The sequence below is a fragment of the Trachurus japonicus genome, chromosome 7 (assembly GCF_045865225.1).
Source record: "Trachurus japonicus isolate A0001 chromosome 7, Traja_1.0".
Taxonomy (NCBI): domain Eukaryota; kingdom Metazoa; phylum Chordata; class Actinopteri; order Carangiformes; family Carangidae; genus Trachurus; species Trachurus japonicus.
Window position 1 is genome coordinate 28,145,262 of NC_140913.1, and position 17,025 is coordinate 28,162,286.

A 17,025-nucleotide genomic window follows, 5' to 3' on the forward strand; every position below is an offset into this window, starting at 1 on the left:
TCTGTGTTAGTGGAAATAAACTACATACCAAAGATATTTAGCCCACATTGACAAATTATTTATCAAATCGTTTTCTCCAAAGGCACAAAAGCATCCTTACAACCTCACCTACATGACAGGAAGTGCCTATGTTAAAGGGAATGGAGACAGTGGCTCCTGATCCTCTTCAATAGCCTTGCATCGCACGCCTTCAAGGATGCACCGTAGGACTGGAGTCATTGACTCATACACTTTGCTCCCAACCTCTGAGGTACTTTCCATCTGTTGAAAAGCAAGAACAGAATTCTGACATTGTTGAAACAAAAAACAGTGCTGAGGCAATCAGTTTAGATGAAGAAATGAAGAGCAAATAATTAGACATATTGTTTGTCTTACCCAGGTGAAAGCCTTAATAGTACGGTTCAGAAATGCATTTTCAACCTCTTCTGGTACTGTCAGCATATGAGCCATACAATCTAGTATGCAGGTTAAAGTTTCTCTAGGAGCCTGAGAAGAAGTGGCAGGGAGTTCATTGTTAAGCTTCATTCAGCGTAGCATTGTTGTTGTTGTTTCAAATGTTAATCACCAAAGAATAACCGCTGACCTGGTCAAGTGTGTTGAGGACAGTCTGAGTATCAGTGTTGTTGGGGTCCAGGGCTTCGACATCCTGAGTGGAGATGACTGGCTCTTTCAGCTGCTCCAACCATGCCCACATGAGCCCAGCGAGGATGAAGGGGTCTCGCTCCATACACAGCCTTTCCCACGCCCCACCGTGGTTCAACTCTGCCTGCACACAGTCAGTCATTTTAGACCCGGTCTTCTTCTATGTTACAGGAACAACTTATTCTGATATGTTCTGTTAGACCTGCAGTATGATTTCTATACTATTACACAATATAAAGACATGAGGTCTTTTCTAATACAACCAACAAAAGTAGAACACTTTTACATGTATACATTTAATTTCTGTATCATGTATCAGTCACTATATGCATCTGTTGATGTGGGTTACGGTTATGTATTATTGTTCTTAATCTTAACTTCATTTTGTTGTTTGTCATTTAGGAAAAACTCAAATTACCAACTCAAAATCTTAAGTGGTGGAATGGACCTAATGGATTTTGGCTAAGCTTGGTAAAGCTGATTTAACAAATATTTTAGCACAATGTTATTCTTTGTGGTGGACAGATTTTAAGCATTGCATAATTTTGTACGTGCTCTGTTTCTACGAATACCACAAAACCGGTGGTACGGATTGCTTACCTGCCAGGCTAAGGCTTTGCTCTTGTGCTCTTCTTCCCCATCAAGAAAAAGGTCCACTGCCAAGGCCTGTGCCACCAGCATCCTCCTTGCATCCAGGGACAACTCTGACTGCAGGGTGATGAAGGGCACTTCTGACTTCTCTGATTGATCCTCACCTTTACCATGAGAATTCTTTGCATACTCATGTCTCCGCTCAGTTTTCCATCTGGATAAGATGTTACCCTTTTGTTCAGCTTCACTGTGCCCCACGGACTCACTGCGTTGCATGGTTTTCCGCTTGACTTTCTTCAACAAAATGACTCCATCTTTATGGTTTTCATCATTCTTGACTTTCCACAGTGAACCTGTTGAGCTGTGTGAAATATCAGATGTACTATTCGAATCATGACGCTTGGATGTAGTGAGAGTGGATTCAGATGGGGAAACAGTCATTTCAACATTACTCTGGGACAGAGATCCAAGAGGTTGTGTGAGGAGATTGAGTTGTGAACCCAACCGTCTCAAGTCGGACTCACTGTAGCTCAAACTTTTGCGGTGGTAGAAGATGGGCGGCTCATGGAAATGTCTGGGCAAGGTGGGTGCCCCAGGTAAACGGGGCACCTTTGTAAATATTTCAGGGCCCATCTTCTCAATGACGCTGAGAGTCATCTCTATGTCATCGATATCGGGGGCCTCCAGAATGTCCTCCTCTATCACCTCTCGATTCTCTGCTATGTCCAACAGCAGTTTGCACACTAGCTGGACAATCTTTGGCAGGTATCTCAATTCCTTCCTCTCATAGCCATGCAATATGTGTCTCTGTCGGTTCAGGTACTGGCTGAGCGTGACTGGGTTGAATCGAGGCTCAGCACAGGAGAACACACTCCTCAAAGGGGCAAGGAACTGGACAAAGTCTCTGACACAACGTAGCTGACCTCTGGTTTGGATAGAACCAGGGCGTTTAGCACGTACATATACAATAGCCTGGTTAGCCGTCATCCTGGTGGCATAGGCCAAGAAAGATGCCAATAAAACACCTGGAGGGAAGAGCAGAGAAAGACATTGAAATATTAGTCTGTCCTAATTAGTCTACAGCTCTTAATAAACTATTCATTATACTGTAAATTGACCTGTCCTGCCGAGGCCAGCGTGACAGTGAATTGCTATCTTTCCCTCCTGCAATGCGAAGGCCATGACCTTCACCATGTCCAGTACAGTGGTGAGACTGGCCACTCCATAGTCACTCCAGCCAAAATTGTAGAAATAAACTGAAAAGGAAAGATGCGTTCAGATACATTTGTGCTTTACTGAAGATCTGTAAAGAATTACTGCATAAAGCGCTTACTGTTGTTTTCCATGAAGACCTCTGGGCGGTACGAGAAGCCACTTTCTGGCTCAAGAGGGTTTCCACAGCTGGCATGTTCACCAGGTATCTGTAGGTTGATTACTGTTTTAATACCATTCCTTGACACGCGCAGACATAAAGAGAGGAATGCACACTCAGTTATTGTCATCTCCACATATAGTCTTCATGGTCAGAAAGCTGCTGAGAGTCACCGAAACAACATATACCTTTTGAATTGATCAATAATGTTATATTTCTCAATGATTTCAGTCGAGGGTCTGGACATGGCAAGAAGATGATCCGTGACCCTTAAATGATAGAACAAGAAGGTGCATAGTAATTGTATTGTTTTAGTCCAAGTCACGTGGCGTCAGAAAATAAATCAACTGTATTTGACTGAAATAGGTCACTGTTATGTGCTTTGTGTTGTTGGACTATCACAACTACTTAAGTAGAACAAGCAGGTGTACCAGGATGAGTAGAGGCCTTTTATAGCCTGTTGAGCTTCACTCCAATAACTCGGGTTGTCATACTTGCAGGCTAGACCTCCACAGCCGATTGAACATTGCATATGTCCTGGGATGACATATCGTATAGCTTCTCCTACAATTGTGTACTTTGCCCTTGGAGCTGTGACTGTTATTGTTAATATGGAGGGAAGAGAGGAAGAAGAATCTGATTACACATATAGCCCTTAATCTGAATTGTAAACATAATGAAATTAAATGAAATTTCAATATAATTTATGCCATATTAATAATATTTAGTTTATTCTCAAAATTTACATTGAACCAATTAATAAGTGGTTTCTGAGCACTGTAGACATGAAAAGGACTGTTAAATGCTCAAAAACTGTAGTGCAGCACAAACGTTGAATCAAATGCAGGCTGGTCTTTAACACCTAAATAATTAAGATCATCAATGGTTAAGTGCTCACTTAGAGGTGTCTAATCCTTGTCTGGCATTACAGCTCTGTCCACAGGGCTTTGCAGTAAAAATAGCTGTTCTTTGGAACATTTGAAATACAATTTAACACTGCTTTTGGTAAAATATACACCTGTAAATACATAATGACCATTATTCATTAACAAACACATTTTATAAGTTTATCTTTATCAATTTTACTTACGGTATTCCAGCAGAGCTCCACCTCTCGTCTTTGTGTGGAGTGCCATGTGTACAGTCACTCAGACTGACATCCACAGTCATAGCAGAGCCTGGACACACATATCTACCTTGTTACACCATGTCACATACTCTGTCATATGCTTTCTGGAAAAACGTGATGCAGATGGATTTACTTGATGCCTTAAATCAGTACTACATAACCAGTGTGGAAACTGCCATTCCTAAATAACCAGCCCTCTGCATTGAATTTTACTTTTTTAATCTGAAATTTTGTGACCGATAAGTTTACTACATGACATTAAAAACTAGAACTACTTCCAAATACACCGTTTAAAATACACATCACAAGGGCGCCGAGTGACACAGTAGGTTGGAGCAGGCCCCCCATGTTTAGAGGCTACAGTCCTAACTGCAGGCAGCCCCGGTTTGAATCCCACATCAGACGACCCTTTCCTGCATGTCATTCCCCCTCTCTCTGCCTCCCCATTTCCTGTCTCTCTCAACTGTACTATCAATAAAGGCATGAAAAGACAAAAAATATATACTTTCAAAAAAATACACATCATAAATCATAAACATCACAGATCAGATTCGGGCACATGTAAAGCAGACATAATCCATTTTAAGGGAATGGGTATCTGCTATTCTTAGCTTAACGTTTTTACTTTAGTACCCCATCACAGTATGAAATTCATAACACTCAGTGAATAAGCAAAATTATCAAGAAGTTTGGATTAGCTACAAAGGAAAGAAAGAGTCCTACAGCTAATCTTACAATAAATACTACAAAGTAAAATATAAAAGACATGGATTTACCTGTATTAAATGAGACGTGATGTTTGTGCCCACCATCTCAGAACACGAATGGCTCACAGCTGCATTTGCCAACATTTCTGACATCAAGCTCCACAGCTCTGACGTTGTCGTTCTCTCTCCAGCTCTGTGGAAAGTCAATCCTGTGGCCTCGCTTGATTTGATTCGTCTCAGATTATCTCCGTGTAGCCGGGTGGGGCGACGCAAGTATCCTGTGTGCTCCTTGGTGGAAAGCCATCTATCTCACCAGGATGACGGATCAAGTATGGGATTCAATTAACCTCAAGAATGTGTTGAAAAGTTGCAGAGATTCTGTCCGTTGTTATTGCCTCCATGCACAGGTTACTCCTTCTGCTCTTGGGGGGGGGGCATGGTGCTATTCCTGACTCCTCCTGGATTAGACTACTAATCTTATTACTGTACGGCTATAAAATAGAGCACCCACTCCTCAACAAAAACACACGTACTAAAATCACATTACTATTGAGTTCAGCTGGACTGTTATAACATACAATGACTGAAAATATACTATGTTTGTTAATGCACATGTTGATATCAATTAACATCTGACCAGCTATTCACCTGAACAAATTCCAGTCATGTTGATTTTATTGATTCTGTCCTATTCATGCTATTGCTGTGATTAAGTACAGATAGGTTTTGGTTTCAATAACTTTCATTCAGTTTCTGAAACCCACACACAAGCTAGTTTCCTGCTGCTACAAATAGTGGGACCTCAGTGGCATTGCAAGTGGATCAAATTTGATTGGCTTACCTTGCACCTTGCTAAAGCTGGTTAGGTTTAGGTTACGAGGGAGATCAGTATATGATGTACAGCATTTGGAGAGACTTAAAAGCCGATAATCCCAAAGCAATACTGTACACCTTTTTAGATGTCAAAAATGGGTATAAACATAAATTGTTTGGCTTAAACAATCATCATACTCTCAACTTTGATATGGATAAAAATAAGTTAAAAATAAAATTGCTTTTTTTCTCCACAGTTGTTATAAATATAGACATGGATTTGGATTTATGCTTGTAGGCCCACTAATACTGTCTATATTTGTGGATTCTTGCATCATTAAATTATAAAACATTTTATCCTACATCTAAAAAACTCTGAGAAATGATTGTCTTACAAATTTAGAAATTTGTGCTATGATCAACTGAGGAGGTCAGTCTGGCTTTGAAGATGAAACAATCAGCAACATGATAAGAGTAACGGAGAGACAGAGACAAAACATTCTTTCAATGCAACAAAGCTAATTGCGCGACATGTGGCATATAGGGTGAGATAAAACCCAGAGTAAATCACAGACATGTGATTTTATGGCATATCTCACCAGTCTTAGGCTTCTAAAACATGCAGCATCCCTTCAAAATAAAAGCATGGAAATACAAATCCTTTTAAAAAAAGAAACTGTTTTTAACACCGTGTTGTCCTGCACTTTATCGTCATCATGTCTAAATGGAAGCGCATATTGATAAGTAATTTCATCAACTCACAAAAAATATTTCCCAGAATGCACCTCTTCACCTAAACTTCATTATCACATAATATCACATTATGTAAATTATAAACATATGAATCGCAGTGATTCACTCTCTCTGCTGCGACAAAGAACAGATGTTATTATGATTTATTTATCTTAGTTGGAGCAGAAACAGTGAAGATTAAAACGCAGCTGTGTTTTGATTAAAAAGTGATTGATTGAAAATCCTAATCAATAATCACAGACTTCAGGCTCCAGAGTCAATTTCTCTTCATTTGATGAGCAAAATAAACTGTTTAAAGACGTCGCCTCGGGCTTTAAGTTGAAGGATGGTTTTATAATTTTAACATTTTGTTGAATAATCCAATTAATAATAAACAAATGTATACTTTTAGATCATTTTATTCATTTGTATGTTGTGTTAATCCTATATATGCTGGTGTTGATGTATAATTAATTCAAATATCATGACAAGGAGAGTTTGAAGGTGATCCGTGACTAAATCTGAAGTTAATTCCCATCTACTGATTACCTTGTTTTAACCAGTCAACAGGCCTCCTGAGGTGTGTGTATATTAACCTACACCTGAAATACACAGCATCATAAAATATGCATGCACTTAAACTTTTATATGAAATAACAGGGTATCCACGGGGTCTTAAAAAGTCTAAAATTTGAAAATCTAAATTTTAGGCCTTAAAATGTCTTAAATTTGTTGAATTATTGTGTTCAAGTCTTAAATAATTTTAGACAGGTCTTAAATTTTCTTATGCCCACCATGGACGAGCATTTCACTCGCATTTGCCCCTAAAAAAAAATACATGTGTGAACCAGGAAAATCACAAAAAGAAAGAGCACAACCTGCGATTGGTCAAAAACTACAAATCCCACAATTCTCTGGCCTCAACAATAACAGTAGTTAGTGTAAGTAAGGGAGAGTGGAGCTGTCGGTGAAAAGAGGAAACAACGCCACGTCTGGTCCTGTTCTATGTTGTTCGTTCACACCGTCACCGTTTATTCGTTACGTCCGCGGTGTAAAAGGCCGTAACGCAAAAACGCGATTAGGCGCGAGACGCGATTAGGCGCGAGACGCGGTATACGCGACTTTTTTTTTTTGCGACGCAATACACGCGATTCTTTTTGTGCGACGGGACCCTCGCGTCTTCGTCTATTTCATCGTGTTTGGTGGGAAGACCCACAAGGGGCTTCCCACCAAACACGAGGAACGCTTTTTTTTCGCTCGAGTTGTGACGCGCGACCAAACGCGAGATACGCGGTTTGACGCTCTTTTTGACTCGTGTCACAAAAAAAAAATTCACGAGCCCGCCAACAACTTTTTTTTTTTTTTCAAAGGAGGTTCAACTGGACTTAGTTATTTGTCTAGGAAGACGTTTCACCTCTCATCCAAGAGGCTTCATCAGTTCATGTAGCATCTGACCAGGCTGGGACTGGTCCAACTAACTGGTCTGGAGACTCAGTATAAGTCCAGTTGCTTTCGATTTAACCTCCTTTGAAATACTATGACCTGGACAAATGAGAATATGCACAGGCCTACAACAACATTTCTGCTCTCATCAACCATGGTTGAGGTCACAACGCTGCTCTGTAGCTGCTCTGGAAGTCCGAGACACTGAGGCCAAACGCCGCCGTCGCTTCTGATCCATGTCGGCGAGTTCCGGGCTGATGAGCTACAGAGACTTTAGAGTCAAAGGAGCAGTGCGTCGCTGTGTCGGACTGTTTGGATTTAATGAAGAAGCTGCACAGAGTCAGGTGAGCAGAAGCTGCCCCCCCCCCCCCCCCTCACCGTGGAGCCGCTGCTGTCTCACAGCCGCCACCGACCCCTAGAATAAAACACCACCGACCCCTAGCGTGACGCACAGTATACTGTTATGAGACACATTATGCATCCCAACTGTCTTTTTTTTAGAGGATTTTTTTTTTTTAACCAAGAATGCGAAAAATCATGATCCAGGGGCCAAAATTCGAAACAAATATATTTTTAATCATAATTCTCATTATTCTCCTGATGTCGGTTTAATGTAAACAGATTGAGCTGATACGCGAGAGTAATGTGACAGCGGGGCAGTGCTGCAGCTGCTGTGCTGTGATGGACCTGATCAGACTGGTGGTGGTCCACAGTGAATCAGTCCCAGATCCTCCACCGTCAGCAGATCCCCCGAAAGCCCCCGCAAATAATACATCGACAAGAAGTTAAGTGGCAAGTTGCACCTTTTCGTCGGCTTATTATTTGCGGATTTTTTTTTTATAGCCTATATAACGTCACTGCAACATGCGGCTCTCAGTGCTTGTCGGTGTTGTGTCTATAAATTGTGAAATAACTTTTCCTCAATAGAAATATGAGACGTGGTCGATATGTTTCATTCATCCATGTTTTGGCAGACAATACAAATAACCAATGATAATGAGATTTCCACCGCGTCGAACCAATCATGTGGCTGGAATAGAGCCAGTCAACAGTAACATGTGCATTTGTTTGGGTTGCTGCAGATGTGCACATCAGCTGACACCGCCAGAGAGAGACACATAACAGCCGCTTCAAGGAGACTAGCGGACTTTTTTTTTTTTTTAATAGCCTCTTCATTCATCTTGGGCGGGGGGCGGTGCGCCGTCTTATAATGTTACAGAAACATGAACCGTGACAAACACAGGGGAGTGAAGAGACAAGCGCTACCCATGGGATTCGGGATATGACTCCAAACAGTGTGAAGCAGAAAAACTGTTTAAGACAACATAAAACACACACACACACACACACACACACACACACACACACACACACACACACACACACACACACACACAGTATAAAACAAATCAAATACACAGATATCACAACAACACAGCCTAACTTCAGGTTCACTCTGATAAGGATGCGTGGGTTATAAACAGGCAGATGCAAAAGATTTACTAATCTGCAAGATGAAGATACTGTCATCATCTGCAACTATAAAAATATGGAGGGAATTTTTAGGGTGAGGGTTTTAGGGTTAACCCTTTAAGGCCTAATTTTTAGGCTTAGGGTTAAGGTGTAGTCAGGAAAGTAGGATATCTGTGGGAGTGATACCACATAAAATCAGGTTATGATGTGCAACATTTAGGCTAGATAGACTCCATTATGAGTAAAAGATGTGCATACAAATATGACTGTTGTATCTGTTTTTGAATGGTTAATGCATTAATGTGGGCTAATAGCTAGCTAGCTAGCTACTGCTAAAAAAAAAGAGTTAAGCTAATGGATATCTAAATAAATCTAGAACTAAGTGTGGCTTTTAATGTTTTAGCTGTTCTAAGTGGAGCTAAATTAATAAATTGTATGCAATATTATGGAGTTTAAACTGTTACAATGCATCACTTTTTGTTTTGTTTTTACTTTCAACCAAGCTCATAGGCTATTTCAGAACACACCCACAGCCCAGTGTGTGAACAATGCTGCTAAGGCCAACTAAGGTAGCGAGCATGATAAATACCTTTGTCTGTAAAGATGAATTGATTATTTTTTTCCTACAGATGGCAGCAGATATTCAAGCGGCAACTTCCTCGGACGAGACGTCACCTGCTCTGTTATGGCTCGGGCAGTGATTTCCGTGCTCCACATAGGCAAATACGCAAAGCCTAGTGGGAAATGAGTTCTTTTCACCGCGTGTTTTGACCGTTGTCAATGCCTTGTCAGTCTTACAAGTACTACATTTCCCGGCAAGCACTGCTGCGCTCTAGGAGCTTGCCCAGCTGGTTGCGTATGTGTAAACGGACCGTTCAGCTGTTTCAAACAAGCCGGTGTCCACAGCGTAAAGCTGCCGGAAAACGTGAGTATGGACTTTCAAAATAAAAGACACTAGCTAAGCTTTGTTTGGAAAATATCAACGCATTTTAGCACTCTAAATATGCATCCTTAAAATAATCCTTATTTACATTTAGATATGTAAATAAGACAATAGAAACCCCCTCCTTCGCCTGTTCTGACACCTACTTTCGTCGACAAACGTTTTATTTTGAAAGAAGAAACCAGAAGCTGCATATCCTGTGTCTTTCCTTGGCAGTTGGTACTCCTGCTCCGGCGCTATCGCTCCGACAAGCCGGGGGAGAGGAGAAGGAAACGCAGGAGGACCTCTGCGATGGAGCATTAATAAGAGGCAACGACGAGCTCCCCCCGTCGGAGATAATCGATTGCAGTCATCTTCATGACCAAAGAAACAACAACAGAGGCTACGAGAGACGCAAGCGTAACAATCATGCAATTTAAATACAGACGAATCTGAGCAACAGCTTCTTCTTCAAGGTTAACACCGCTTGAAGACAGACGCCCCCCCAACATCCCTCCCTCTCCCTCCCTTGTCGCAGATCAGCTGGCGTTTAGTCGTTGGTTGATCGTCTCCGCCGGTACCGACCGACCACCACCACCACCACCACCATGTCCGTGGAAGAGCAGGGATACCCCGGCGGCGCTGCTGCTGCTATGCGGCTGCGGGAGGCCGGACCGGAGTGGATGCGGACCGAGATCGAGCGCCTCTCCCGCGACCTGACCGAGACCACGAACGAGAAGATCCAGGCGGCGGAGTACGGGCTGGCGGTGCTGGAGGAGAAGCAGCAGCTCAAGCAGCAGTACGACGACCTGGAGATGGAGTACGAAGGCGTGAGGCAGGAGCTCGACCAGCTGAAGGAGGTGAGCAGCACCGAGAAATCACAGAATATACATGAGAAATTATGATATCATCTTGGATTCATAGGCCATAGACGCATCAACCCTAAAACCATCAACCTTAAGTTATTTAAGATGCCATGTTTTCATCATTATTCTTGATGGAGACTGGGTTTGCTGTGACATTTGACAGGGTTCAGCCATGAAACAGCTATTGCCTCATTCTACAAGGTCAAAACTGAGATGAGGATGCTCCCCTGCCCCTGTAGGCTGCTGCTCCCCCATCCCACCCCACCCCTTCTTTATGCATGGTGTGTGTCCCCCCCCAACCTCATTCCACTTCCACCTTTCATTTATTTATACAGCACTCATCATGGCCCCTTCTTCAAGACATTCCTCTATCCCTGACTCACAGCTATAGTCAGACCATGTGAGTTACTTTCCACCCCCAGTCAGTCTGTAATGTCTCTGTAATCAAGAGTAGATCTGCCAACTCCACAGATATGGCCATTATTACTGGCAGCGATCTGCAATGCTTATTGGTTCATGTTTGGCATGGGAGATTAAAAAAAAAAAAAATCTCTAATCCATTCAGTGACAGTGATATCATGAGTTTTTTGGCTGGTTCTTGTTCTTCACTTGAAATGTTACACCCACATTTAAAATCAATTATGTTTAATGTGTATGACATGTCATTTCAATGTGTATTTTCAGCTTGTCTGGCTGTCTCCTCTGTGAACAAGAATTACTAGTTTAGCTGAAAGGGGCGGGAGGGAGTAGGTTTGAATTTTTGAAACTTCCCGCTCAGCTGAGAGAGAGAGAGAGAGAAAAAAAAAGAGAGGGATGAACAACTTACAGCGGAAAACAGACGAGTTACGACCTTTAGGGAATGGAAAGAATGTCGAGAGGGACAGTTCAAGCTGGGAAGGAGGCCGAGATAAAGGATGTGTCTGTTTTTTCCGAACAGTGTCCGGGCCTTATTCCCTGCTGCTGTATCACACTGTGAGACGTTCTTAACCAGAGCGGTAGTTTGTCATGGTGCCGTGATTTAGATGGAGAGTGTAAAGTATTGCTTCAGACTAGTGACACAAGGCAGAAAGTGCCGCCAACAGCTGAGGCCTTTCTGACACGTTCTGGAGCCCACGGTTCCTGCTCTGCCTCTGACGCAGGCTTGTTCATGGTTGTTGCTCACATCCTCCTTTTTCAGATACGGGTTCTTTCTGTGTCCTTCCACAAGGCCAGGCAACCCGACAGCTGACAAAGCTTTACTTGGTGGTAAACCCCTTCTTGCCATGCCAAAAATCTGCTCATCAGTGATCACTCCCCTTTGGTTTTTGTGCCTTTTAGGAGAGAGAGACACACACACACAGTGAGAGAGGTTTTCAGCTCTCTGCTTTTCCCCTCTTTTCTCTGTCTGTCTTCCAGTGGCCCTCTGTCTCTCTCTCTCTCGCTCTGTCCCTCATGGGGCTGTTATTGCAGAAAGGAGGAGGACTCAGGGCTGTCTCAGCAACTCCTGCTTAGATTCCCATGCATGTCTTTGGCAAGGAGGCCTATAGCTCCGCCACAGAGGAATGACAGCAAAACAACTCTGAATAGAAGAAATGGTTAGAAAGAGTCACCATGACAGTAACAGAAAGTGAATATAAAGAAGTTGGGACACTTTTTGTGGATTTCTTTCTTCTTTTTTTTTGGTTTCAAAATATATTTGTTAAAAAAAAGAAGCTCTTGTGGTGTGTTGACTCTTGAGTTGTGTCTGATCTTTTGCCCGAGCAATAAACCCAATTGTTTGCTGTTGTAGAGGTTTTCTCTTTTGCCTTGGGGCTGGGGGGTTATACTGGCTGTAGATCACTGATCAGACATTTGAACGACCATAGCTATGGTCCTTTATCCTTCTACCCACCCCCCTCTCTCTGCCCAGCCTCTGTATGAAGGGCAGAAATGATGCTATCACAAGAGAAATACAAACACATTCTTCTGACATCCCTCTCCACTTCCTCTTTATTGTCTATAGGAGAGCAGTCAGTAAGGGAGAGCAAACACAAGATAAGCTACTGTCGCAGCAGGGGCTGAAACGACAGCTTATCTCAGCGGTTGCTTTCCACTTGAAAATCCAAATGTATAATTCAAGATATCATGACAAGACAGTTGTCCCATTAATCAGCGTCCCAGCCCTGTTCTGATAGTTGGGGGGGGATGTTTTTAAAGGATGGAGGTGGGGGGTCAAACTGTGACCGGTGTGACTTTGCCTGCAGCTGTTGTTAAAGCACATAAGACAGTTATTTGTTCGGTCGGTTACAAAATGCCATGTTGCCTTAAGTACATGGCTATTGTTTACACAATTGGCAGCAGTGTTTGGAGAGCTCTTGTCTTTTGGTGAACGTAGACAGACAGACTGGGATGGATCGCCTGGGAGATTTACAGGGTAGCTCAACACAAGATCCTCTCCACAAACATCTCCCTCCACTTAAACACAATAGAAAACAGTGCAGATTTATGTGTATAGATACCACTCTCTCCTTAGTCTCAACTTGGACGGAGACAATCGATCAGAAATCATCATGACAGAAGGGCAAACCTCCCCACTGGACAGGACACTGATTTCCACAGTCAAACATACACACACACACACCCACATCCACCACACTACTCCCGAAGCAGGAAGATGGAGGAATTCTGTGCAGTGCTGTTGCTTAGTAACCTCCCAGCTCCGAGCCTGAATTGGAAGAGCCGTGCTGCTCCCTCAGCAGGTGCTGCTTTATGAGCATGCACACACACAGCTGCGCTTTAACAGAATATACACACACATGGTAAATTGCTGGAAGTAACCATTCATTGGTTAATATAATATTCATGGGATGTTCCTGTCTGTTCTCTTATGTGTTTATAATACATATAATAAATACCCCCTGTCTATGTGCAGTCTTATCATTGGTCAGCTGCTGCATCTGGGACAACGCCAGTCCCATTTCTCCTTGACTTTATGACCGCCCAGCTACAAAGTTATTCCCGCATATATTTTTTATCTTCTCCTGTATATGTTGACATCTGTCACCACGGTAACTGCTAAGTTGATTCCCCCATAATGTTATCCATCATCTCCCTCTTATCGCTCCACTGTGCTAACCTGGCAGTGAGATCCATCTGCTGCTACATTATAGTGAATACGAGTCACTTGGCCCTCTATCCACTGCTGCCATTAATATACGAGGTTGTATATTATAATTATGCAACTTCTCGAAAAATTTATTTGACACGGTACATTTTATCTCAAAGTCAACAGCTGATTTCTGCATGAAAGTGCTCATTCTCCAAACAGTGCTCAGATAGCAGCACTTTTGCATGCCTGCTTGCTATTCCATATACCATTAAGGACTTATAGCCAGTTCTCACACAGGCAGCAGAGCACAGTTTCAGGCACAAGGTAAAAGTAGCTAATGACATTATATGGCACTGAAGCGGTGTAAGAGCGTGAGGTGGTGTTCCCTCAGCTGTTGTTGATATTCTTAAGTTAAGCCACTCACAGATGACATCACGCGCCACACCTCCAACGCTTTAATGCAGTTGTGAGGGACGTGTGAGACCTGGTGACGTTTTGGTGTCTCTGCTCTGCTGCCTTTCTTGCATTTGAACACGGTCGCCACAGAGACATGATCCTCAATCCAAAGACAACAGACCTATTACGTACCTCAGTGTCCTTTTTTTTCAAACAATGAACCTTTATTCAACAGATATTTGGACAGTGGCACTTAAACAAAGGCCCTTGAGCTCTAAGGGTCCTTGTGACATTGCGATTGATTGTCGGAGGCCACGCTGCAGTCATTCAGTCACCCACAGACCCTGGAACCGTCCTATCAATGTGGCCGCAGCTGTGTACTGCGTTGTGTGTTGTGGAATTCAACCAGACAATCAGAACCCTAAATATTGTTAAGCTCAGTAAAACCTGCGCCCTCTGTACTCCTGTATTGGCCCTTTGTGCGTTTGAGTCCACTGGGGTTAACAGGTCTTGGGTGTCACAGATGAAGAGAGGGTTAAACGCCAGCAGAACACAGTGTATGACAAAGGAGAATAGTGAGAGAGGCGTTCCATTGTGGTTACATTTGAAAGGATTGGTCACTTTTGTCCCTTTTGAAATGGCAGATCACTAAAGGATATATCCCAATGTCCTTAAACAAAGATATTTAGTGTGACTCTAAGCCCTTTCTGTGGTGTTAAATGGGTTGGATGCTGATTGGACGTCAGTTGAAAGTAGAAGGAGACACAAAACCCATCTGGTCGCTTGTATGAGGAGTCATAAATAAAGTCAGGCTCTAATATTTGGATCGCCACACTTGGAAACATTTCATCAACAGCTCGCCACCTCTCTCTGACTCTCATAATCCGTCTTTTTCCTTACTTCAGCCATTCTTCTGGCTTATCACAAAAACTCCAAGTCCTCTTATCATTATCATTCAAGACACTGCACTCAGCCATTGTCTGTGTTCACTTGTGTTTTTGCCTGTACTTGTTACTTAGCATCCGCTAAACCACTCAGCATTGTTTGGGGTATCCTGATCAGCCGTTTTTGTCGGTAATGTTTTTTGCCGGACGACAAGACTGCAGTTAAAGGGTAATCTTTTCTAAATGGCACTAAATAAAGTCCCAAATCCCTTACCCTCTGGGCCTAAGAGGATGAATCCCGGCCACTATGCACAGGGCTTACAGAGGTCTGGGAGTCTGCCAGGTCCAGCCGTGCTCACCAGCCTCCACAGCCAGGGACAGGTAGGTGCGTTTTGGGGTAATGCTGCACAGAGGCTGTCAGGTGCTCTTGGGAAAATGCCCTGCTCCCTCTCACCTGGCCCAGTAGCCTACTCCAGCATCTGCCAAGCCGAACAGTCTGCTCTGAAAAGCTGTCAGGCCGGCCGATCTCCTATATAAATCTGAGCCTCAATATGGACGTGCAAATGATTGCCAATGTCCCCTTACACAATCATTTTGCAAAGATTTGTCCTAAAGCATCCAGACAGGCCGGTCTATCCAACAAGATCCACTCACTGAGTCTAATGTAGCCCTCCATGTCACAGAAGGACGGCCATATGGTATTGCAAAGTAATGAAAGACTCATTCCGCCTACTTTTAGGTGTAGTGGCTCACTGCTAATCTGTAATGTTTTTAAGAGCTTTTGTCCGCAACTCTGACGATAAACAAAATACCATCGGCACCCAAGCACGGTTCAAGTAGAGGCCGTATTTACCGTGGAGCATAAGTGGGTGGCTGTGTTTGTGTGCGCTCCAGGTCTCAGTTAGAGAATTGTTTGGCCTGGTCAAAATGTTTTTGGGTGTTATGTTTGTAGAGTGAAGTGTTGGTGTGGTTTGTGTGTTTTAAGTCATGCATAAGGAGTGGGTGGTGCAGAAGGAACACATACAGCACTCATGGTATGTAGGAGTTTATTGGTGTTACAGACATGACTGAGATCTCGTAATCAAGCTGCCTGTCAAAGGTTGTTGTTGTTTACTGGGAGAAGAATAGAGCATTTTGTTAGTCCTGTTATTATATCATTTTGTGTGCGTCATCAGGTCACACTCAGAGACTCTGCCCTTCGGCTACAGTAAATATGGATGAAGATATTGAGTGATATAAGTGATGTAATCCAAATAAAGTGTGTCCATGAAACTGAAGACAAACATAGTTAAACAGCAATGAAGTGGAACATTTCAAGAATTTCCTGTACTTGATATTGTAAAGCCAGCATTTACAGCTATTATGCATTTTTAAAAACCTTATACTTTGTGCTGCTCCTATCTGGTCGCCGTTATAGGTCAAATTCAGCAGGAGCTTTGTCCCCTCTGCTATAACAGCTGAACAGATCATTGAGTCGCTAAATGTGTGTTTTGTCTATTGTTATATGTGGGTGATGATGTGTTAATGTAGGGTATGTGTATACTGTATGTTGCATCTTGAGGATGTTTTGTACGGGTTGGTGAAAACAAGTTTCCTGCAAAGGACACATAAAGCTGAATCTGAATCTGAATCTTATATACAAAGTTTTTTCAAAGATTGACAGAAGTCAAAAGTGCTTGTGGAGAAGCGGTATGGCAGCCCAGCAGGGTCATGATTCTGGCAGTGTAATCCAATTACTGAAGACTAGGGGCCGGATCAGGCGGGAGTCCAGGCTAAAAGCAGGGGATGAGGTCATAGTAATGACTGTATGCCTCTGACAATACAACATGGTTCACTCAGGCAATAGGCCACTCTCCAGTTTCCATTCACCTACACTGCATAACGACGATAAACTATTATAAATCCATCAACAAAGAAGCCTGTGTGCACTCACGTGAGTAGCCATTGTGTGCGCAAGAAACACAATGGCTACTTATCCCTATACTCCA

General features: G+C 42.8%; 2 protein-coding genes across 5 annotated transcripts in view; one reads left to right on the forward strand and one right to left on the reverse strand.

The window, feature by feature from the left end:
* Positions 1-29: 29 nt before the first annotated feature.
* Positions 30-4,681, reverse strand: ptpdc1b (protein tyrosine phosphatase domain containing 1b). The gene is made up of 10 exons (XM_085782659.1): positions 4,511-4,681; positions 3,696-3,783; positions 3,037-3,202; positions 2,794-2,874; positions 2,567-2,685; positions 2,352-2,489; positions 1,243-2,258; positions 584-766; positions 376-486; positions 30-261 (listed from the first exon to the last, which is right to left on the reverse strand). Exons 2-10 carry the CDS (start codon positions 3,739-3,741, stop codon positions 127-129), a joined length of 1,995 nt encoding a protein of 664 aa, XP_085638785.1. The 5' UTR covers positions 3,742-3,783; positions 4,511-4,681; the 3' UTR covers positions 30-126.
* Positions 4,682-10,091: 5,410 nt separating this feature from the next.
* The window catches only part of bicd2a (BICD cargo adaptor 2a), a 45,469-nt gene continuing 38,535 nt past the window's right edge, over positions 10,092-17,025 (forward strand). For all 4 annotated transcript variants that reach the window (XM_085782655.1, XM_085782656.1, XM_085782657.1 and 1 more), the window contains exon 1: positions 10,092-10,684. In XM_085782655.1, the coding sequence (XP_085638781.1) occupies positions 10,433-10,684 (252 nt within the window). In that variant the 5' untranslated portion in view covers positions 10,092-10,432. The remainder of the gene's footprint in view (positions 10,685-17,025) is intronic.

Excerpts from the sequence above, each read along its gene's own strand:
- ptpdc1b (XM_085782659.1), bottom strand. The coding sequence starts at position 3,741 with ATGGCACTCCACACAAAGACGAGAGGTGGAGCTCTGCTGGAATACC. Across the intron at positions 2,490-2,566 it reads GGTCTTCATGGAAAACAACA|TTTATTTCTACAATTTTGGC; the intron begins GTAAGCGCTTTA and ends TTTCCTTTTCAG. Across the intron at positions 767-1,242 it reads GCAAAGCCTTAGCCTGGCAG|GCAGAGTTGAACCACGGTGG; the intron begins GTAAGCAATCCG and ends GACTGTGTGCAG.